Consider the following 26,427-nt stretch of genomic DNA (forward strand, 5'->3'; position numbering starts at 1 on the left):
GACTTTTTAAATTTCAAAATATAGAAGGATCACACTGTATAGGATAGCATAACATGCATAGGAAAATACAACTACTACACAGAAACATATAGAATCAATGCATTAAATCAAGAGTTTAGACGAAGTTTTAAATGATCGTTTTCATGGCAACCCATTTCTTTATTTTCCAATTGGGACTTATGTGAGGCACAGGAATCTGAGTATTAGTTACAGTGTATATAATTATGGACCCACATGAGTGTCCTTAGGCCATTTTTAGGCGTTACACCCCTAAAACGCATAAAAATGGTCTAGGGACACTCTGATGTGTCCATAATTATACCCATTCTAACTAATTCTCAGATCCCTGTGATGTGAGGCAGTTGTCAGGCTTTTAAGTAATCAGTTTGGTACATACGTATACACATGTCGCTTTCCACGTGATCCAGATTTCCTCTGTCTCCTAGGAAACAGGATTCAAACAAAGCCCGGTATTATGTAGGTCCTCCAATTAACAGTAGGCAATTGATATATAAAGGTTTACGCACGTATTCAACACCTCACAGTAATTAACGTTTAATATTACGCACTTTCTTGTTTTTGAAATAATTAGCACCCGACCCGTTTGTTTAAAACTGTGTTCAAATATACGATGATGTCTATTGGATAGGAATTCAACCAATCCTATTAGTTTTCTTTTAACATTGTATGTAACACATCATGATTGCCGAATCGACTCGAAGTCTTTTTAATTTGTTTATTAATAGCTGAGGATGATTGATGCTTCACCGCCGACAGAGCATAAATGATACTGTTCATCATTTCAACAATAACTGATCATGTATGTATTTGTCTAAAACAAAAATACATATAAAATAATTCACAAGCAAAATATTAATTCGTCTGCTTCCGTTTTTTGAGGGGAAAAATATTCATCAGCGGTGTAGCATCTTCGATACTGATGTTTGATTCATGAATACGTAGTCTAACTGATATTGAAGTAAAATACAAGTGTACTTTATCAACTACTTACGTGTTCTGCGTAAAATACCAAGATAAAACAAGACAGGAAACTTCTTTGTTTTATTTCTATACAGAACCATCACAATCGGTACAATATATAAGCAATCTTATCAACTCCCAACAATTATCTTAAAAATGTCCATGCATCACAAACAAATTCCACGCAATAGGCAACATCACATGTAACGTAATATCACACACACGTATATCTTTCTGGTAATATGAACATTTTTCTTCAACAAATTGTGATTTCAATAACTTATTTTTATCAACAAAACAAAGTATGTTCCATCTGTTTTGACTAATTAGGAACACATATATACGATTTAAAGACCATATTTCTGCTACTATATTGTACATGTAGTACGTATTGTACGTGTATAGTCACAATGTACATAATGTATCAGTTTAAAATGATGTAGTTATAATTAAATTCAACAAAGGCTTAATTACAATGACTTTGTAAACGGTCTACGTTAGTGAAACGAAGGAAAATATTAAAATTAATTCTAATAGATCAGAATGCAATGATCCCTTGTTTAATTTGTTGAAGTTCTAAATGTACAATGGCCAATTTCAATCACATTTGACATGTTACGAATACTTTTCTGCCTAATGTATGTAAGTAAATGGTCTGCAGTGATGATTGTATATTAAGTTTTGGTTGCAAACTACGAACGTGTATTTTATATTATTGAAATAAATTAATTTAAACATGTAAATGCTTATCAACTTGTTTGGTTCACATCTGCTATTATAAGGTCATGCAAACATTCAATGACGTATAAACTTGAATGTCACTAAGCCTCTCTGTTGGATATTACAAGTTACTGGTATGTATACTTAAACCAGATATTTCGTTGTAATGATTTAGATAAAGGTTTCTTTAAATGTCTGCCTGTATACAGTTGTACAGTACCTGTACCTTACATTTGTTCCTAGTGTGGATTCATTCTTATACAGACTTTTCATGGACTATTTTTCGGACTTTTTTGCCCCCCCCTCCTATAAATTTGCAAGCATATGTATAATAGTTATTGTGAAAATGTTTTAAATTCCATCATAATTGACATTAATGAATTGATTCTTACTGTTTTGACTTGCAAAAAACTTTAATTGTAAATATGAACGAATATAAACGAACACAAGTTTTGTTTACACCTAACGTCAAATTCTTTGAAATGGCTTAATGCATGGTCCATAAATCATACTATTAATGTTGCCATTCATCTGAAAATACTCCCATATGAGTATCCACAAATATTAATGCGCTTTGTATTGATTTCCTAATCAGCAGTATCAAACTCTTGAAATTTTCAATACCTGAAATGCAGATAGTATAAAAATAAATTAAGGTATAAATTGAAAATTTTTATGCCATTGTACTGTCTAAAGTGGGGATAATAATTCATTTGAGAAAGCACTACTACCTCTGAAAGTATACACATTTGCCTATACATGTACAGTACACTGTATATTGAACACTTTACAAGCATTCACGGTTAAAACAGATGTTAAAACATTCCCAGTCAAGGTTCTTAATCTTAAATAGATTGTATTTTCATTTCAACACATTTTATTTACATATGGTGGATGGTAGTCGATAGGAAAAGATAATAGGCTAATTAAGTCTAAACACATTCTTTCCTTATAATGTGTATAACTAAATATCTTTATAACAAAGTAAAGTTGCTGGTGCCCAAAAGTTATAACTGTGTTTTAATCTATACAAATCTATACCATGTTAAAATGAAACAATAGATTAAATATATCATACAAATATCTTATAATCATAACTTTGGAATTTAAAACTTATGAAACAAAACCTAAAATAATGCTATTTTTCTGTATCATTCATAAATAAAAGCTTATGTGTATCTTCCTTACTTATCAATTTTGCACCTTTGGCAAAATTCCTGTATTTGTATGTACATTTGTACGTAGACTAGTGATGGAATGAAATATGAACATTTTATATTCTACAAAGTTATATATCACATCATAGAGAGACTTGCTTGCGAGTACATTCTTGCGTGTTCAACAAAATACGTTGCATATGCATAAAGTCATTATTTTTTTGTTAATGCTAATTAGAGACAATCTGACATAGGCAAGAAAATTAATTAATAAATATAATGTGCTATATATGTTATTCTTAATAGGAAGATTTTCTTTTACAACTTTAATGTAAACTGTAAATATTGATGCCAAAGACATATTACATACAATTTTCATTAATACACCGTTATATTTGAATTTGTAGTTCTCCTTTAGGTTGTTTTCATTTATTCGGAACAATCGGTTTGACAGTGTGTTAAAGTCATTGTTTCAAGAATGAATCCTGACGGACCAGCAGTTTTTGATACAGGCCTGCGACGGCTTTGTCAAAATTTGTCTGGAAAACAATATAAGATCACCAGATCCGTCTTTAATTCATAACCAAACTACTTGGTCCAACCAGTCAAACCGTATAATCGAAAACAGCTCTAGTATCTTATATATCTATACAAACAGTAAGGTTTAGGGATAAATAATAAATATTGTTTTTAAAGGCCCACTACCTTTCCGGAGCAAAATATAAAGATTTCTTTAAAACATTAATTATCTCAGAAAATATATACCGATGGCCTAAGATGAGGTTACAACACCAAACATATGCTAAATTTCCTGCGTAATATATGATAACAATGGGGAGTCATTTCGCTGTTTTACCGTCTGCCGCAGTGATAGTCAACTACCGCGCGGTATTTAGGACGACGGGGAAATCATAAGACGACCCGCGTTATGAAAATTAACATTTTATTTATTTTAATTAAATTGTTTAGGAGGTGATAATAAGTGTAGTATTAACGTTAAGTTAATAACTTTTGCCACTCGACAAAATTATTAATCTCGCTTTACATTCCCATTTTAAAAATCAAAAACCGTTTCGGAAAGGTAGTGGGCCTTTAATATAAATAAGATAAATTATAATAACATGATTACCTGACGTTCATTAAATTTAGGGAACCTGTCATTCAAAATATTTTGCTAATGTACATGCACCTGTATATACCTGCAGGCTAACATCCCTCATTGTAACATTAGCATTAATAAGAAGTCAGTGTGATAATAACAAAATAATGACCTTTGAACATACCAAAGACAAATTCCAAAATTATCATATTATGGTTTTCCTTTAGTAATTAAATGAGAGCACTAATTTATTTCTTTAATCAGAAAATAACTCCAGCACTACCACACTGCAGCTGGGTAAAAAGCACAGACATTTTCCATAGAAACTGTAACAGCAATATGTAATGTTAATAACAGTAAGTACCCAGAGTGCTTTATATGAAATTAAAAGAATAAATGGCCGCTTAATAGAACCCAATTTAGACCTTTCACAAATAAAGCTTACATCCATTTGCAAAAGAAATAAAATAAACTGTTTTTTCTTTGTATTTTAAGTTGAATTTAAATTCATGGTAAGTGAACTAGAGTCCTCAAAAAGGGGAAGGGGCACTTAATGAAACAAATATGGTACGATTGTAATAAGTGATTCTGCAATAAGAGAAGCAATAACAACAATAAAAATAAGAATCAATGATTTCCCTCTCAATCATTTATGAAATTTAAATTAATATTATTATTCCTTAAATTTCGTATACATGTATATTAAAATGTCATCTCATCAATGGAAATTAACACAAAATCCATTAACTACATGCATTTTGTAATTTAATAACCCCATGTTTACAATTCATGTATTGCAAATTATTTTCTATTTGCAATTAAAGCATATTTACCAACCCATAACATCCCAAAATTACCTTAAAACAAAATGATATTCCCTCTTAAATCTCCCTTTTTACCAGTATTCAAAGCAATATTGGCTTTAAACAATGATCTTTTTAAATCAATAAATAATGTAGCAGTATTCATATTGTACAGTATTAACAAATATCATTCATGAAATCTACCTTCCCGACACATGCTGATCTGGATAACCAGTACAATTAATGCTAATCTATATCAAAGTATTTCTTCATTCAAATGCTTATAATATCAAATTTCATTAAAGATGCTCCACCGCCGACAGAGCATAAATGATATTAATCATTTGAACAATAATTGGTGTTTAATCGTGTATATATATGCCTAATTTACACAAAAGAATAATATAAAATAATTTATTTCGCCTTTGGTGCATGCGCAATCAGTACTTCATTCCATATAGGATATAGTGTCACGGAATTTTTTTGGGATGCAATTAATTATTTTTCATATTTTTAACTTGAAGTAAAATTACAAGCTCAAACTTTTCAATGGTGGTAATGGTCTAAAGTAAGTAACTTTTGTAACTGAAGAAAAATACTAAATCGTTTGCTCCTGTTTTTTATAGTGAAAAAATACCATTTGTCAGTGGTGGAGCATCTTTAAGCATACATTATATACAATTAAAGTGAAATTTTTTCACTTATATACATTTTTTTTGTACATGGTCCATATATATGTCTTTATACGCTTTAAAGTTCAAATCTGTACTGTAGGAAATCTATCATCACCACTTCAACAGTAAAAAGTATATACAATGTATATCTAAACAATTTTACAGGTCATTTTGACTCAAAACAATTTGATAACATTGTAACAATGTAAAAATACAGTCTGTGGCCTCTAAGTCGGTTGGTAACTTTTATTCTGAATTTTCACCTTCATATTTATGTTTAGTGAAAAGCCTTTTGAGTAAAGTATCATCTGAGGACCACGTAACAGGATAAATGTTTCTCACACCAGAAAATGTATACAGTTATATATTGAAGGATCTAAATAAGGGGAAATAACTCTGATAAATCAGAATGACTTCAAATTTGAATAATAGAAATTTATCTATTTTTACCAACAAGAAATTTGGGAAAATAGATGAGATCTATTTAAAGTCTTGAATGATGGAATCACTAGCCCCATTAGCACCCTTTGGCAATTATCTGTTCAGCTGTTTTAATTATCTCCCCTTTATTGATACAATATGCATAACTAGAAAATATACATTTTTTTTTTAAATATTAAAATTAAAAGAACGACTAGAATAAATAGAATGGCTTACATGATTAGTACACTTATATCAGTACATTACATCTGTAGTTATCTTATTGGGCCCTTCAGATCAAAGTACATATATTATAGTGATATGGTCATAACTATTGGTGCTACTGTAAGACTGTAAATCTCCAGAAACATGTAATTATGGTCGATTGAAGATAAGATGATACATGTATTGTATATTTTGATGTATTACCAAAAGTTCAATAACACTATATCATTCATTCAAAATTGTAGCTTCTATTTTTTCTTTTTATTTTCAATTCTACATGTAAAATTAATAACAATTATTAATGTGCAGTCTTATTAAATTTGTTACATCTCATTGACATAGCTATAGTTTTCAGCAAAAATTAAAAAAAACTATGTCTTTATGATATTATTACTGATCTGTTTATCATTTGCATACAAAATGTATTTTATGTGTAATTAAGTGTTATTCATGAAAATGAATAAACTGGCTCCCACAGTGCTTTACCACATATGAATACATTTAAGCCCTATGCTACACTGTGGGTGCCAGTTTTTTTCAGGTAGAGCACTAAATATGCTGTGGTTGATGTAGCATCTCAATGAGCATATTGAAAATATCATCCTGCATTATTGAGAGCTCCCCATCACTTGACAGTCACACATTGATCTTGCTACGTGTCTTCTATTCGCTCTGATATATCAGAGTTACTTCCCTTTGTTTCACTCCGTCACTCCGGGAACTTTCGGCTCTTTCCGTAAACAAGATTATGTCTCGTTTAAGGAAATAGCCAAATGTTACTGGTTGTCCGTCAGCACTGACAGTGAAACGAAGGGAAATAACTCTGTTAGATCAGAGACTAATATGACATAATATGACAAGTTATATAATTTTGCTCTAGTGAGATTGTATCAAATTTTACGACATTACAGTATGAATGAGACATTTACAGCGTTTGCTTGCAAACATAAACTTTCATCTCACAAGAGAAGAATAAACTCTGTGTAATGAAACTACAGAATTACAGGAATGTTTCTATAACATGGTATAAAACATCAAAGTATTTTTGATTCCGATTAAATTGGTCAAATGTCACCAACAGTACTGTAGATATATACATAGACGTTGGTCATAAAACCTTCCATACACAAACTGAGTGATGTTGCTTTTATCTTCATCTCTGTCATAACACTTTCTCATACTGTTGGAGTACCACGATCTGTAATGAAACAAATGAAACAGAATATGTATTGAAAGACATGGTTACATTTTACATGATTTCAGAATTGATAAATCAGAAAATTCAGTCATGTTTTTTTCATCAAGTCACAAATCTTAGTGATTAAATCAACGTTTTAAAGCCCAAAACATTTGACCCGCAATATTCCAGATGCTGATCTTTCCGCAGTATCATCTGTTCAAAAACTGTTAAACATGTATCTGGATACCTGTCTATTCATTATTACATGACACTTTCCTTCTTAATCAAGTTATTTAAAAAACCTGTCTAATAATATGGAACCTGTCTATAGAAATATGCTGACCCCAGTGGCATCAAGCTTAGACAAGTAACACCATATTGTGACAAATAAACTGGCCAGATTTGTACATACTTTATCTTTGAGCTGCTGACACTGTTGGAGGGCAAGAGTAAACAGCATGACTGCTTCATTGAGCCACTGTATGGTACACTCAACCTAAAACAGTAGAAACCAATATAAGACTGAGGGGGGTTGTCATATCCTGTATGAAATGGAGTGATGGAGTGATAGTAAGGATATGTTTTAATCAATCTGATCTGATATCATTTCATTACGGGTCACATTCTGGTGACATTTATACCCTCTGTGCTTGTTACAAAAACGACTTTTCGCCCCAGCATACATACCTACATACAGTCAAACCTGTGTATAAAGGACACCCAGGGGACAAGGCTAAAGTGTCCTTTATAGACAGGTGTCCTTTATATAGAGGTCAGTGTTTCCGAGAGTTATGTCCCCAGAGTGGTTCAACCTAAGCAATCTTGTATGTTGTGCTCATTGGTAGAGATGACTACAAGCACTGAAATGATTCTGACAGCTCTTACAAACTATTTCGTACCCGTCAAGAAATTTGGAGGTAATACCAGAATGTCACTCAAAGGACAACTGACCTGATTTCTGGAGGTGATGTCCACTCTCTGCTGACCGTTGAGATGAAGATGATACAAAGCCAGGACCAATTTAGAGGAATGTACGTAGAAACTAAGCGCTACATCATTTGGCACATGTGGGTACAACATTTGCTGAAAGAAAAGAAATACAAAATACCTCAGTAATGTGGTTCAAATCATGTACCTACATATGTCATGGCTTTGTTACCTTTAACATCGATAGATAAAAATATCAAAAGTTTCTATAGCACATTTTATCCTGCCTCAGACAAGAATCTTGTATTCCTATTGGTTAAAATGATGTCACGTGATATCCAAGATATAGTTGTATCAGATTAGTAGAAATCAGGTTTGGACGATAGAGTTATCGTTCTTTGCCCCTAACGTCATTAGCAACAAGATGGCGGTCAAGTAACGCTTTGCGACGACGGCACTCAAAGACACTGAGACAAAACATTTGAATGATAGCGCTGATGACCCCTTTCAAGGCAAAACGAAATCGGCGATACTTATTTAGAATTGTTTAACAGAAATGGACCATGACAATGCATTCGAGTCTTCAATGAGGTGAAAATTGTTTTAAGTTTTGAGTCGTTTTGGTTTCCATAATCCGTACATAATGCATTTTGCAGTTACTTCATTGAAAGGGTCTTCAACAGGATAAATTTGTTACACAGTTTGTTAGTGACCTAATACGCAAAAATATTGGGTCTAAAATAAACATTTATCAGGCTCAGCTTCGCCTATTTTTCCATAATAGGTCACTAACAAACTGTGTAACTAATAATACTTTATAACCGACAGGTTTCTACTTTCAACTTTTTTATTGTCTTATATCCAGATCCCTGTGTATTCTAGCATAAATGTATGGATTTTTCCTTCTTAATTTAGAGTATTTAATAAAACCTGATTAATATGGAAACCTGGCGAACAAATATGCTGGTCTTGGTGACCTCTGGTTTAAACAAGTAACACTGTATTAACCACCTAGTTTATTTGTTAAAATATAGAATTTAGATCAATAAAACTTGATCCAGTGAGGTTATTTACTTACCATATTTACATTATTTACAAGTTCATCTAGAGATTTTCGTTTGGGAAAAGCTAAGCATGATCGACCCTGAGACAGATTTTTCATCACTTCATCGAGAATCTGGAAATTAAAATTACAACCATATAATCATATTAGAAATGATCAAAGATAATACCAATTTGACGATTTAGGGAAGTTCGAAAGTTCCATGTTGTCCATTATTCACATTTTAATTGATGAAAAAAATTAAATATATATTTAAGGGAAATAACAAAATATACTTCTCCCAGATCTACATAGAGCGAGGAACCAGTTATCACATATTCATTTTCAATTATTTCAGCAATATTTTAATAAGCCGAACTTTTCTAAAGTTATCATGGGAGTTACTTCCCTTGGTTTCACTTTGAGTGAAGCGAGTAGCTATACTTGTATTTTACTTGGGTAACAGTAGATTAATGAGATTGTCAATTAACAAACCGTAATACCATGCACAATATGGACTGTTCTTATACTTATATAAATTTTCTTCATGTTGTAAAGTATGGTTTATGTAATCATGTTGTTACACATGTACCAAGGAGCATTTAATGTATGATGTATGTGTAATAGTATGATGTGTACCCTGCCACAGATTTGTACTGTCCATGCTCCAGACTATACTCCAGCATTAATTTGCGTGTGTTTGTGATAATTGAGTGACATACCAATATGACCTCCTTGGCTGATTTATAAGTATGGTCCTTGTCTTGGCCTTCTACACAAAGTCTGGCCGTGTAAAGAAAATTACTGGCATCCTGGATCTGGAAAACATTCATATCATAATTCATTTAAATTATTTCTTGCCAGCTGTCCCACTATTGAGTACAGAAAGCTTCTAGCATCAAATATTCTAACAGACAAAAATATTCACCAATTCAAGTTTATTCGTTTATTGATATCATGAATTATTTCAAACACAAAATCAAGTTTTATATACCTGAAACATTTTTCGATGTCAACCCTTGGTAATAAAATAAGTATAAATCAATAATCAGAAGTATGTAGGAGGTACACTATATAACTACCACATTTTTTAACGCTTACCTGTTGAAGTTTCCAGACTCTCTCCTGACCAAAGCCTGTTCTAAACTGACTATGGTCCTTCCCGTGCTTGTGTTTGAAGGTTATGTCCTAAGAAAAAGAGATTTCCTATTTTGATTTTCATTTTTAATAGACATGGCCATTTATGCAGACGTCAGATTCATGAGGTGGAGAAAAACCAGAATACCCAGAGAAAAACCATTAATCTACAGTTGATATCTAAGGAGTACATGTATTTGTAAAAGATTTCTAAGACATACATTCATGTAAGGGCAGATTAAAGCCAGAGCGATTACACAGAATTGCATTACAAAGAATTTTAGGATGATTTAAGTATTCTATTTCACCTTGAATAAGGCCACGGTCACAGTACTGTACCGATTAGTATATGATCATGAGTGCACTGTACACTGACTTTCTGTGGTGCAAATAAATTACAAGTTTTGTTGAAATATTTGGTAATTAAAGTCCTTTATAAAAGATTCAGAAGAACTGGATTGACCAAAAGACTACTCATACATATTTACTTAAAGGCTTTATTGAAATGGAGATACAATCCTATTGATTATGACAAACATGAATTGTTGATTCCACAATAATTGGTGAAGTGTCATACTTACAGCATCACATATACTGTCTCCAAGTAACGTTATCACACATTTCACCTGGTTGATGCCGCCACTGAAAACAAATTTTACATTACAAATAAAAAATATAAAAAATAAACTTTTTTTCTTCATTTTTTATATTTTTACCTTTTTACAAAAAGACTACATTTCAAAAATATTGTGACAATATCAGTGAACCGGTTTTGTCAAGTTGTGCTGTATCAACAGTTGATATGCATACTGATTACAAGAAGAACAATGGCTTTAGAACACCTCCTTGGGATACTCAATATGTTTGGGCAATTTTAGGATTTCAAGCACAATACAATATACATCATGTATTATCTGATTGTGATGTCACAATGGTGTTCATGACTAGGCATTTCTAAAAATGAAAAAAAAAAATAATTAAAAAAAATAGTCAATATGCTAAATATCCACATCCACATGACCATGTTCTAGCCAATGAGAACACAAATTACTGTAATGAAGATTAGATCTTCCATGTTGCTACATGTAGAAGAGTGGACATTTTACGAGGAGCGCCATAAAAATTATAATTTTAATTAGATTGATGCATGAGAATAGCATATTTAATATATTGCATCTTGAATGTGTAGCCTGTATCCCTTAATTAATGTTTTCTTTCAACTTACTTTGGACTGGACATGAGAATTCTCTGTGAATGGACCAGACTATTGTCTCCTGTAACATGGTAAAACATACAACTTTATAGCAGGTTAATACAACAACAACAGGTTAATAAATACATCAATCTAGCAAATTCTGTTTACGTAGATGATTATTCTAAAACATTGATCTGTTAAAATATAGCTTTCATTGTTAAGTAGTAGATCAGTTATCTATGTATCTGTAGCCCCATTTGAAATTGAATTCTTTTAGCAAATAAAAAAATTGAGATCTGTCATTCTGGCTACAACAGTAATTAACCTATTTCTTATAACCAGCTATACAGCATCGTTGAAGATCCATGGTTGATGGCAATAAACTATGCTGTATTCACATGTTGCTTTAATTTTTTCTATCATTGATTAAGTGTAGCGTTGCAAAGTGCAATCAACCATGGATCTCTGATGATAACCTAATAATTATGGTATTTCATTTATGTTCAAAAGTACAAGACATTCAATCTAGTCATTGTCAACATATTCATATATTATCAGATATAAAAAAAAATTGATAAATTGAAAACAGCTGTTTTTCCCTTCCAAAAGAACGAAAAAGAATTCAGTTTTTTTTTTCCTGCATATTAAAGTCACACATAAACAAGAGGCCCAGAGGCCTGTATCGCTCACCTGGTTTGTAATGCCAAGTAATGTTCTGAATATATGTTCATTGTTTCTTTTCTGAAGAAATTTGGATATTTACCTCTTATTCCCCTATTGGGACCCACTCTTTCTCCTCCAGGGGGGTCAAAGCCAAAATTTATACGAATTCTGTTAACCCCAAGGATGTTTCTGGCCAAATTTGGTTACAATCCATGCAGAACTCTAAGACAAATAGAATTTTTTAGGATTTACCTCTATTACCCCTATTGGGGCCCCGCCCCTCCTGCCCCCAGGGGGTCAGAGCTAAAATTTATACAAGTTCTGTTCCCCTTCCCCCAAGGATGTTTCTGGCCAAATTTGGTTACAATCCATGCAGAACTCTAGGACAAGTAGCGATTTATAGGATTTACCTCTATTAACCCTATTGGGCCCCGCCCCTCCTGCCCCCGAGGGGTCAGAGCCAAAATTTATACAAGTTCTGTTCCCCTTCCCCCAAGGATGTTTCTGGCCAAATTTGGTTACAATCCATGCAGAACTCTAGGACAAGTAGCGATGTATAGGCATTTTTACCTCTATTAACCCCTTTTTGGTTAGCCCCCCCCCACCACCCGACCGCCTCCAGCCCACGACGGGGGGTCAGAGCCTAAATTTTATACAATGTTCTGGATCCCCTTACCAAATTCACCCCACTAGGATGGGTCTTCATTCATTCTGCCATATACTCGGTACACCAACTCCATTCGTAGACTCTAGGTCATGAGAGCGAATTCGATATAGTATTTACTCCTCTAGTACCCCGTATGTGGGGCCCCGCCCCCCGCCCTCCGGCCCGCCCCCTCCTGCCCCCTAGGGGTCAGAGCCAAAACGTATTATATTAGCAACTGTTGCTGTTTCCCCTTCCCCCAAGAGGATATATTCGAGGCCAAATTATGGACTACTCAATAGCATGCAGAATTCTCTAGGAGCCATAGTAAGTCAATTATAACAAGCGATTGATACCTCTACATACCCCTTAGTTGTGGGCCCACACGCCCGCTCCCTGTTCCCCAGGGGGTCAGTGCTAAAATTTATACAAGTTCTGTTCCCCTTCCCCCAAGGATGTTTCTGGCCAAATTTGGTTACAATCCATGCAGAAATCTAGGACAAGTAGCGATTTATAGGATTTACCTCTATTACCCCTATTGGGCCCCGCCCCCTCCTGCCCCCGAGGAGTCAGAGCCAAAATTTATACAAGTTCTGTTCCCCTTCCCCCAAGGATGTTTCTGGCAAAATTTGGTCACAATCCATGCAGAACTCTAGGACAAGTAGCGATTTATAGGATTTACCTCTATTACCCCTATTGGGCCCCGCCCCTCCTGCCCCCTGAGGGTCAGAGCCAAAATTTATACAAGTTCTGTTCCCCTTCCCCCATAGGATGTTTCTGGCCAATTTTTGGTTACAATCCGTGCAGAACTCTAGGACAAGTAGCGATTTTATAGGTGATTTACCTCTATTACCCCTATTGGGCCCCGCCCCTCCTGCCCCCTGAGGGTCAGAGCCAAAATTTATACAAGTTCTGTTTCCCCTTCCCCCAAGGATATTTCTGGCCAAATTTGGTTACAATCCATCCAGAACTCTATGACTAGTAGCCATTTAAAGGAAATGTTGACGGACGCGGACGGACGGACGGACGGACTGGGCCCGGACGGACGGAACGTGGACGGACGACGGACGCAGCCGCTGCCATGACATAAGCTCACCCGGACCCTTCGGAGCCAGGTGAGCTAAAAAATACAAAGCAAAACGACTTTCTGGATAGTTAAAAACACACCAAAATGCTGAACCAACTGAATATACCCAGTAATCCCTGTACTGTATTTGATTCAATAAGCCCCACCATCCCTATGCCTATAGCCCACTCCCCCTGTCTTTCTTTCCAAACAAAATTGCCTTTTAAGTTGAATTATGAAAATATGAATTATAAAGAAATATTTCAATTTTAGTTTTTAAATATTTCTTTAATATGCAAATTGGTTTATGGTTAATTCTTTGTACAATAAGTTTGTGAAAGTCTAAAATTATGCACCCTCAATTTTCTCAATTTTTTAAGTGCCCTGGCCACTTAATTACCGCATCAAATATGGTAATATTTAGAAGTGTTTGCATGAGTATATACCAGCAACTTTTGATATGGAAAATAATTCTGTGTTTTTTTTTCTTTCAAGTGAAAATAAAATATGTATGTTATTCCAATTAGTGTAGTGTAATTATATTGATTGATGACATGGACTTTTGGAAAAGCCCAGGGGATATAAAAAAGAATTTTTCATTCTTCCATTGGATGAGAGATAGAAATTAAAGGATAAATCTCTATTAGTGAGGGTAAAGTTGCTCAGTTCAAATATGATCATAGGACTGCTGAGTATCTTAAAGTAGCTAAATGATAAGAATTTATATCTGTAAATTGAGATCCAGTCATCAGTCATTTCCTAATTGCTGGATGGTAACCATTTATCGACAGTACGAAGGTAAACTCAAAATTCATATGATTCAAAGAATGTTGATGGTTGAGACTCAATCGGTATCTAATTTTTCACCACATATAATCAAATTGTGGATCCTCTGAACTTGTCATCCCTGCTGGTACCTCAACTTAATGTATAAATGAGATATATGTACAGCACTTTCTTGAAAACATTTGTTAATGTTCATCAAAATAAAAATCTGTAAAGAAGGTAGAAAGCAACCACAAACTAATTTAAAAGTATATACTCCAAAACAGAACATAAAACACCAACTACTACACTGTACAACACTGATATCTAAGTCTGGGTTTTCAATACTACATGTACAGAGTTATCTGCCCTTGCGTGTATTATTTACATGTACAATTGTGAATTGAATTGTTACATATTGCATATTATTTTGTGAGCAAAAGTACATATTTTACAAAAAAATAATGTTACGCTTGGAAAAAAATGTACAAGAACAATCAATACCTATTTGAAAAGGGTAGATAACTCTGTCATAAAAAGTGCTAACATGTACATATGAACACCAAATCATACATGTACTCAAACTGATAACTGCAGAAAGTACATGCACTGTGATTGAAATTGTTATAGCAATAAAATACTTGAATATGTATGCCATTCAAGCAGTGAATAGTTTTACCTATTATCTACTAAGTAAAACAGTAATGAAAGAAGAAAGTTCAACAACTGCATTTCTCACTCTTTAAGAGATTTAAGTTCATAAGAAAATAAAAGAGAAAAAAGCTCAAATAAGGTTTTACAAAACGAATATTACATTGTAATGTCTCTTTCCCACCCCATCTCCCAAAACATAGAAAATAAGTATATTATATGAATTAAATTATATATTTTAATATATCTTTTAACAGTCTAGTCCAAGAGTAAAAGGCATTAATAAAATCATTATAGATTAATCTATACTAATATGTAGTGTTATTTATTTATGACAAATTATTTGCACATCACTAAAATTAATGAGCATAACTCAGTACATGTGTACCACCAATATATACCAAAACATGCAACCCAAGGGAAATCAAGCATACCGACTGCGTAAACAAAACATGGCGGTCGAAAAGTAAAGCATGGTTTCTCCAACAGATCGTGAACTACAGATACGTTACGTTCACAAATAAACATATTTGAAACTGTAAATGCCTTAAGTAAATGTTTTTGGTAATGATTGTATTAAGTTAGAATCCACGACTGCAGAAACGATCTGCATCAATGACGAATATCTTTGCCGATTCACGTAAAAAATGACAAGCCGTACGAACACTAATACGTGTTGATCATGCCGATATGAAGCGTTCTTGGAAACATATATCGGCGTATTTTATTGAAAATAACCTCCAATTAAACATGAGCACTGTCCACAATTCGTAGTTATTGATAATCAAATTAAATCACCCGTGAATTAACTTTAATTAAATGACAAAAATAACAAGCACACAAACAGTTGTTTACTACGTGATTTTTCTATGCCAATAAAACAAACAAAAAGAAGTTCCGATGCAAAGTCATTTTGGTGATATTTTTAATTACATTGCTCAAATCCATCATCCAGTAAACTGAAAAATAGGTGGGGGTCTTATTTTGCAGACATCCCCCCTGTCTGAAAATGTGTCAAAATAGGTGGGGGGTCTTATTTGCAGGGGCCTTATTTGCGGTGAAATACGGTAATAGTACTACAGTGATCTGTAAAGATCTACCCCCAGATATGATTACCATTTGTTTGTGTAATGGTACGGACAAAATCCTAAGACCTTCAGTAAGTTTCTGACAACTGATCCACATGTGGGTCCTCAACTTATGACTGAGATATGTGTATCAATATTGAGGGCAGCACTGATCATTGTATAGAGTATACCATATGCAGTCACTTAAATTGATTAACCATTAATTGACTTATACTGCTGATAGGGTTTATTAGAAAAACATGAACAGGGAACCCTGGAGATAACTTTTAAATGATAAACCTATATACAGTAAAACTGCTCTAAAAATGACCCCTAAAGAGAGAAACAGAAAAATGCTCATTATAGACAGTTTGCATTTAGATACAATTTTTATTGTAGGTTGAGGTTTACGTGCCAGTTATCCAGTATGAATATTAGAAATATGTGGTTAGTATCTTACAATACAAGGTTTATTTTGGTGCAAGACTCAGGCAAGCCAAGATGACAAGGTTTGCCTAGTCATCTCGGGTTTCCGTGTCGAGCACCAAAATAAACCTTGTATTGTAAGATACTAACCGTGTATTCTGTTTATCCTGCAACCATTATGACATTCAAAACAAAAGCAAAATACCAGTTATTTACTTATTTTTGCTCTTTCACTAAACCGAATGAGAGTATACTAATTTTTACTATCGTGGGAAATCATTCAGTGTGCAACGTGTAAGATCACTGAAACAATATGGAAAAAACTCAAAAAAACAATAATTACCAATTAAAGAATTACTCTACAGTACATACCTTTGCCAAGAGCCAAGAAAAAGACAAAGACGCCATACGAGATTTGTGATATTGTAAAAATGACGTCATTCTGGTGAATGTGACATCACTTATTAGCGAGTCTGAATGACGTTTCATTCACCGGAGGGTTAAAGTTCTGGGTCAAGTAAGAAAAAGTTCTGTCAGATGTGGAACAAATTCATGTGATTGTATTGACGGATAAAGCATTTTGTATTGACATATCAAGAACAAGTTTATCCAGCAGTGGATATCGGTCAGTATGTGGGAAAGTTGCAGGATAAATACATATATTTATTTAGATGTTCCTGAATATTGTCTGTTTGTCCTGGACAATGGAAGGATGGTATCTGAAAGGTGGAGTATATAATTTATATATTCATTCTATGTCCATGATGGATTGATGGGTAAGGTGATGGTTCAGTATATATTGTAGGGTGTACTTGTGAAAGGTCACAGACTGCATTCATAAGTAAAACGTAAAAATATTCTTAAAACTTTTGATATCTTGAATGAGGTGCTAAGAGATCCAGAGTAGAGAGCTGAATGATAGATCCTCTATCAAAGATGTGGGAGGGGATATCAAATATCAAAGGAAAATTTAATAAAAAAAAATGTAACAAAAAATTTCTAACGAGGCTTGCAAAGTAAAGGTACAATAGGACAGGCAGTGTAATGATAAAGGTGTGTATATATACCGCCATCTGTCGGAGTTACCTCCTCCTCAAACGAAAAATCTGCAGATATGTGTATAAAAGTATTCTGTATTAGCATATTACAGAGTAATCTGCCCTTGCAAGTAGGTACTGATTGTGATATCATGTGTTTGCGAGGGTAACAGTAAACGTCATACTTTCCTGAGAAATTGATGTATTTCTCTCATTAAACAATGACATCACAATGGATACCTACCCACAAGGGAGCTAATTCTGTAGTATACATGGGCAGAATATACATGTTGTACATGTACATGTAATAGTGATATTTCTTCTGATGATAAATATTTAAATAATTAAAAAAAGAACTTTCCAGCTTCAAAAAAAAAAAAAAAAACTTATATCAATATACAACATATTGTACACAAATTTAGATTTTTTTGGTTCAGTACATAACATAGCTATAATTACGTCCTTTTGAAAAAATAGAGTTTCGTGCTTTATATTTAAAATCCATATCATGCTGTATAATTCCTTTTTTAATTTCTGCATAATGTTTTTTCATCAAAAGCTGAATTCAATTACATTGTAGTAATGAATTGCTATTATATAAAAAGTACAAAACTTTTATGTATTGATCCGTATATTTATTTTTTATTACAAAAAACTAATATTGACCAATTCTTATGTTATGAGAACTGCAATTATTAATAATTACTAAAAACAAATCCTGTGATAAAAATTACCTTGATCAAGGTACATGTATTGTGTTTGATCCTTACAACACAAATTAATGTTACTTTTTAAGTATTATAATTATGCTCATTAAAAAACATACCTGGACTAGCTTTTATCAAAAAACGTCGACAGCATTCCTGAAAAGAACAAAATTAATTTCAACATCATATACATGCCTTTTGTTATAAGAGGAAGTGAAATGACTTGTTTTATAATGGATGAAGGACCATCCAAACACCAGCTAATTATATAAGCAGGATATTTTACTGTAGCAGGTTTTAATTGTACATAGTGATATGGTCACTTTCTAGCTTTGCGCTAGGAAAAAATTTCCTTTTAGCTCAGTCGGTAGAGCAGCGGACCAGTAAGTCTGGGGTCGCAGGTTTGAGCCCGGCTAGTGGCACTCTACTCTCGCCCTGTTACACTACCAATCCAGCTACATTATATCTAGATCTGGATATCAGCAATGGACCTGATCTAGAATCATTACACAGGTACACTATTTGTATACAGCTTTCTTAAAATGTCAACTTACAACAAGAGTCTCATGGACTTCTTCCAGAACTTGATGTACCTGGTCTTGTAGAAGCCATTCCAATTCTTTCCTCTGAACATATATTTTGAATTCAATTCGTATCAAATACAGTTTATCTTAAATATAGCTACATCGCGCTTGCTAGACCACTTTCTAATGTATACATTTGTAGACGTTTTAATTGCAGTTACATTTTATATCTATTGTAAAAGTACCGTATGTATTGTTACGCTTCATTTATAAATATATGTACATATGCAGTCCTGTCTTTATTAGCCTATATCAGTATATGTTCTTAAGTCATCAGAAGCATAGAATCCACTACAGTATGGACTAACGAGCTCTATACAGCTGTTCATAAAAAATGTCAGAAGGATTTAAAACTGTTTTTTTTTCGTCTTTTCTTTAAGATGCTCCACCGCAGACTGAGCATAAACGATACTCATCATTTAAACGGTAATTGTTGTTTAATCGTGTATTTATATAGTGTTTAATTAACACAAAAATAATATGAAATGATTTATTTTGCTTTTGATGCATGCGCAATCAGTACTTCATTCCATATATAGCAAAGTGACCCAGACCTTTTTCGGGATGCAATTAATTACTTTCAATATTTTTGTCTTGAAGTAAAATTAGAAGCTCAAACTTTTTAATGGTGGTAATGGTGTAAAGTAAGTAACTTTTGTAATTGAACCAGAAACTATTATTTTTTTTTTTTGCAGAGAATGAAACTCGGCGGCGCAAATTTACATACATGTGAATATATGTTTCTTGTATAGCATTGAATGCCACAATGTACCTACATAATCATAAATTGTATGTATTGTGTCGTTGCATATTATATGTACACGAATGTAGGATGAAAAAAAAACAAACAAACAAACAAAACTTGTATATGCCCAAAGTCCGTTTTTCTAATGCAACTAAAGATATTTATATTGACATATACTACGGATGTATGTAAGCTAACCTTTACACCCTAGTGCACTTGGAGTGCACTACATTTAAACTAGGATTTTACAATATTTAAACTACAGGTAAACTTGTAATGCACTACGCCCAGTCAGGTATGACCACTAATTATAAAACCCCTATACAAATAATGGGCAATGCCATTGAACAATGTGTTAGATACATGTACCTGTAATTTCGCCTATGGGTATTGATTTACCTGGTATCGCCTATGGAAACGGTTGCTTTAGTGATATATTTATAACTATCTGAGTGGTAGTTCAGTTATATTTGTATTACTCGATATAGCAATTGAATTCTCTATTGTTAATTCTCTTAGACTTATATAATTAAATGATTTAATGAGATTAATATTTATCATCATAATATGAACAATCTTACATTAAAGCTTTAAAAATAAATGTCGATGGGTCTAATAATTTACTGTCTTTTTAGTGATATGTTTTAAACCAGAGTTTATTTTTTGTTTAAACATATATTTCTAGACATACATGTACAATATCACCTCTTAATGTTTTGGATATATTTTGATAAAGATATATATACTTACATATATTTCATTTTGATTATTCATTGATTTAATAGTCAGTTTGGGTGATGTGTATAATATAGACATTAGATCTACTTGTATATTGAAATCACGCAAACGTTGTGACAGTGTACATGTATTAAATGATAAATTTACAGCGCTGGGAAGTGATGACTACATTAAAACCACGTGGAGTATCATATACAATTTATGTTGTCAAGAGACATTTTAATCATAGATCTGTTTTAGTGTTTATACAATATGCACATATTAAATAAAACGTTGTATCTTATACAGATCAATTATTTTTTTTTTTAATTTTCAACAGCAAATTTAGATTACACACTTCATATCATTATGACATGTACATTTTGTGTTCATTTTATGTAGATGTATGTACATGTAGTTGTTGTGTTTGATATGAGCAATGTATATATGTCATGTATACAATGTACATGGGGATACAGGTATACCTGCATAATTGATTTATATATAAAACAAATACTGTGAATTCTAGGCACACGGGTCAGTCGCCACCTGTGTGATGACACCTTACCTAAGATGATGATCAGTCAGTTTAAGGGTTAAACGTACCTCCACGAACAATATAACTGTAAAGTATATTGTAGCATACTCAATAAACGTTTGACGTCATGGTTGGATTGTGAAAACATAATAAAAGGTGAGCAAAATGGATTTCGAAGAAAAAGGAGTTGTCAGTAACATATCTACACTCTGTATAATATCATTACCAATAGAAAAACACCAATCTTTCAACGTTTAAAAACACATTTCTACCACATTTTCATAAAAACGGCTACTGCCGTTGGAAAGAGCGATAATTTTCCTTTCAAAATCATCTTACATTTCTATACAAAGAGCCGGTGTAACGTTGAAAATGGACCCCCGTTGAAAACTAACCTCGAGTCATTTTTCAACGTTGAAAAATGACCCCGAAAACCGTTGAAAACTGAACATTAAGCACACTTTTTACACGACCCGTTGAAAATAGACCCCGTTGAAAAGTGATCCCATCAGAAGTCAGAACTCGTTCTTACACAACAACACAACACGACACCAAAACACCACGAAACCACACAGCATCACACAGCACATCAACACACCAACAACACAACAACACTACACAACAACACATCACACAACACAACAAAATAACACATCACACAACATAACATCACACAACACAACAACGCATCACACTAAACACAACATCACACAACACAAGACAACATTACACAACAACACGACACAACATCACAACAAAACATCACACAACACAACACACAACACAACCACACCACAACACACAACCACGCAACAACAACAATCCAACAACAATACTTCACAACAAAACACACACACACAACACACACATCACATCACACAACTAACACAAGAACAAATCACACAAACACGCAACAACAACACAACAACACAACAACATAACACGCGTCACAACACAGCACAACATAACAACAAAACATTACACAACAACACACAATACAACCACAATACACAACCACGCAACAACAATACAACACCACCCAACAACAACACAATAACACAACAGACAACAACACAACACAAAACACAGCCACACAGCATACAACTACACACAACACAACAACACACCAATAGCACACAACACAATAACATTACACACACACATAATAACACAACAACACAACGACACACAACATAACAGCACATCAACACAACAACAACACACAAACACACAACCACAAAACAACACAACACAACACAACCATACGCAGAACACAGCATAACTGATCCATACGCAGATATATAATACATGTATTCTTGTATTGCAGGGAATAAATATATATTAACAATTACTGAATACCTGACAAACGTAAAATCGTCGAAAATATAATCATAAAAAAAATCATTAGTACAAACTTTTCAAAAGACCATCCGTTGATAGTTTGCTAAGGTCATTTTTCAACAGTCATTTTTCAACAGACCTGCCGTTGAGAATTGACCCTAGACACTGTCAACCGGTGTAACGTTGAAAATGGACCTCCGTTGAAAATTGACCTCGGGTCAGTTTTCAACGTTGAAAACGGACCCCGAATGCCGTTGAAAATTGAACATGCCGTTGAAAATTGACGGTGCCTAGGGTCAATTCTCAACGCCAGGTCTGTTGAAAAATGACCGTTGAAAAATGACCTTGGCAAACTATCAACGGATGGTCTGTTGAAATAAAACTGTTGCACAAACCAGAAACATATATACATAGAGATTGGCAACTTCGCCAATTTTACGATAGGCAGATGTACCTCTCTATGTCCCCAGGGGCTTTTAGATAAACTCTTAAATAGTTAAATACAGCAGAATAACTTTGATATGTTATAAAAGTTAAGTAATTTTCAGATGGTTTGAGTACGATTTTGGAAAGAAAAAAATAATATTTTAACTTATATGTTAATAAAACAAAATGCACTTCCGGTTTTGAATGCCTGATTTTCGAAAAACCAGGTAAAATTGCTCATTTTCATACTTTCAAAATTCATATTAAATAACATCAATTGGGAAAACTGATCACATCAAACCATGATATAATGTTTAAACTTTGTGTTGATGCAAAAGTATCATGTTTAAAAGAATACACTTAAATGTAGTTAGCCAAGGGAAAATGCCTATAAACTGGAGGTCCCTCTGCCTGTCAACATAGACAAAGAAGGAGTTTCCAATCTCTATGTATATATGATTCTGCACAAACATAATTCTCGAATTCTGTTATCGCCATTCCTAATATAAGCGACCCTTCTATGCTGGTATTTAAATTGCGTAATCACCTCGATTTGAATTGAAATTTGGTATTGTTATCATCGTATCAAATACCTCATTTAAATATTTTGTATGTTTATTATGGAGAATACAAAACTTTATTTTTTTCTATAGTTATTTTGTTCACCCGTGTAGATAATGTTAATTTAATTGTTCTCAGACTGAGGAATTGCTATATGACACTGAGGTAACGTAGTAAATAAAAAGGAATTGTTATGTGGTGTTCACTTCCGAGTACCAGTGGATAGTGTTACAAAACTATAATTATGGGATATTATTAATTTGTTTCTTAATGATTTTTTTATGATTATATTTTCGACGATTTTACGTTTGTCAGATATTCAGTAATTTTTAATATATATTTATTCCCTGCAATACAAGAATGTTTTATATATCTGCGTATGGATCACTTATGTTGTGTTCTGCGTATGGTTGTGTTTTGTTGTTTTGTAGTTGTGTGTTTTTGTGTGTGTGTTGTTGTTTGTTTCTGGTGTTGTTGTGTGTTGTTTTGTTGTTGTGTGTGATGTTGTGTTGTTATGTTATGTGTGTTGTGTTGTTGTGTTGTGTGTGTGTGTTGGTTGTGTCATGTTATCGTGTTGTGTGGCATTGGTGTGTTGCTGTGTGCTGTGTGGCTGTGTTATGTGTTGCGTTGTTGTGTGTTGTGTTGTTGTTCCGTGTTTGTGTAAAGCGTTGTTACGTGATGTTTTTGTGATGTGTTGTTGCGTTATGTTGTGTACTGTTGTGTTGTTGTCGGGTTTTGTGTTGCTTTGTATTGTTGTGTTGTTAGGTGTTGTTGTATTGTTGTTGTATGTTGTATTGTAGTTGTGTTGTGTGTTGTTGTGTTGTTGTGTGTTGTGTTGTGTTATGTGTTGTTGTTTGATGTTTTGTTGTTATGTTGTGATGTGTTGTGAGGTGAGTTGTGTTTTTGTGGTGTTGTGTGTTGTTGTTGGGTATTGTTGTGTTGTTGTTGCGTGTTTGCGTGATGTGTATTTGTGTTATGTTGTGTGATGTGATGTTGTGTTGTGTGATGTTGTGTTGTGTGATGTTGTGTTGTGTAGTGTTGTTGTTGGATGTTGTTGTATTGTTGTTGCGTGGTTGTGTGTTGTGGAATTGTTGTGCTGTGTGATGTTTTGTTGTGATGTTGTGTCGTATTGTTGTGTAATGCTGTCTTGTGTTGTGTGTTTTGTGATGCTGTGTTTAGTGTGATGCGTTGTTGTGTTGTGTGATGTTATGTTGTGTGATGTTATGTTGTTTGATGTTTTGTTGTGTGATGTTGTGTTATTTTGCTGTGTTTTGTTGTGTGATGTGATGTGTTGTTGTGTGGTGTTGTGTTGTGTAGTGTTGTTGTGTTGTTGGTGTGTTGCTGTGCTGTGTGATGCTGTTTGGTTTCGTGGTGTTGTGGTGTCGTGTTGTGTTGTTGTGTAAAAACGAGTTCTTATGGGGTCACTTTTCAACGGGGTCTATTTTCAACGGGTCGGTGTAAAAAGTGCGCTGAAAGTTCAGTTTTCAACGTTTTTCGGGGTCATTTTTCAACGTTGAAAAATGACCCGAGGTCAGTTTTCAACGGGGGTCCATTTTCAACGTTACACCGGCACTAAGGCGATTTAAGCCCTATTTGCACAAACATAACCCTAGATTTTAGAAAATCGCCTAACTACATGTATAAATCATAGTGTTGGATAAAGTCAGACTCATTCCTCAGGCTAGATAATAAAGCTTTATGAAAAAATGAAAAGTTTGAAATTATAACTTATTCATTTATTTACATTGATTTATTTAATTTGTAAATATTATGATAATTACGTCCTAAGCAACATCAGATCTTTTTGTAAGGCCAAATATAATATAAATTCTAGATTACATGTAGCTATCAGACACCACAGGTAGCCTTGGGTACGGCCCATTACCTGTATGGGGGTTTTGGTGTCAATAACCTGACTTTTAGACAGAATATGGTGTCGTCTTTAGAGCTACAATTGGTGCCTATTACTGCTAATGGAGCAAAATTATGATTACGCAAACCATTATAAAATGTTTGTTTGCATTTTATCGTACTTTATTTGATATTGCTTACCTAGGCCATAAAACTGAACCATATAAAATATAAAATTCTCATCGAGGAATTTTTTTTTTTTACATAATACATATGAAGGGCTTTCTGAAGGGAATTTATACGTTCAAATTGTGAATCTGACGTCTTGTGAGCAGTACGGTAGATATAAAGAATGCTAGTTATGTTTGTTTTGGACAAAAAATGATGTGTAAATGCATGTATACGCATAAAATAATTGGAAACCTACAAAAAAGTATAGAAAACTGTGCCCGAGTGATTTTCGGAGGCAGTACTCCACTACGACACATAGGGACCAATTCGTACCCGGCCGAAAGGTATAGCGGGCCGGGTACGGATATTCGTTCTACCTATCTAGGTGTAGTGCACTACTAGTTTACCTGTAGGTTAAATGTACAGCACACCTAGTTTAAACGTAGTGTACTAGTAGTGCACTAGGTGTAAAGGTTAGCTTACAATCAATTGACTATATCAACTACAGTATATATACGAATACAATAATTTAGACGGATGTCGTAGGGTCATTGGTCACTTATATTTTTAATTAGTACTTGAAAGCTTGAATTAGATGGATTGTATACCGCCAAAAAGTGCAAGAACAGGCGTCAGACGGATGTCATGGGATGATTGATAACTTACATTTGGAATTTTAATCTAGACGGATTGCAAACTGTCCAATATGTAAGAATTGAAAACGCTAAAAATAAATAAATCAAACACTCAAATTGCTTGTAAGAAGTTGCTGTATATTTTTATTATACATGTATGTCATTGTTATTGGCATTATTATTACAGATATTATACACACTATTATCGGCCTATCATTGATACAAATAATCTAGAAGAGAATGAAAATGTGAAAATGAAGAACATCAAGTAAT

The 26,427-nt window shown here is 33.6% G+C and overlaps 1 protein-coding gene across 1 annotated transcript; it reads right to left on the minus strand.

The window, feature by feature from the left end:
• Nucleotides 1–1,045: 1,045 nt before the first annotated feature.
• On the minus strand, nt 1,046–21,574 carry LOC138330593 (protein rogdi-like). The gene is made up of 12 exons (XM_069278155.1): nt 21,565–21,574; nt 19,140–19,255; nt 18,705–18,741; nt 17,909–17,947; nt 11,591–11,639; nt 10,947–11,007; nt 10,330–10,416; nt 9,951–10,046; nt 9,265–9,363; nt 8,211–8,342; nt 7,672–7,755; nt 1,046–7,277 (listed from the first exon to the last, which is right to left on the minus strand). Exons 1-12 carry the CDS (start codon nt 21,572–21,574, stop codon nt 7,242–7,244), a joined length of 846 nt encoding a protein of 281 aa, XP_069134256.1. The 3' UTR covers nt 1,046–7,241.
• Between the last annotated feature and the right edge of the window lie 4,853 nt (nt 21,575–26,427).

The sequence above is a fragment of the Argopecten irradians genome, chromosome 9 (assembly GCF_041381155.1).
Source record: "Argopecten irradians isolate NY chromosome 9, Ai_NY, whole genome shotgun sequence".
NCBI lineage: Eukaryota > Metazoa > Mollusca > Bivalvia > Pectinida > Pectinidae > Argopecten > Argopecten irradians.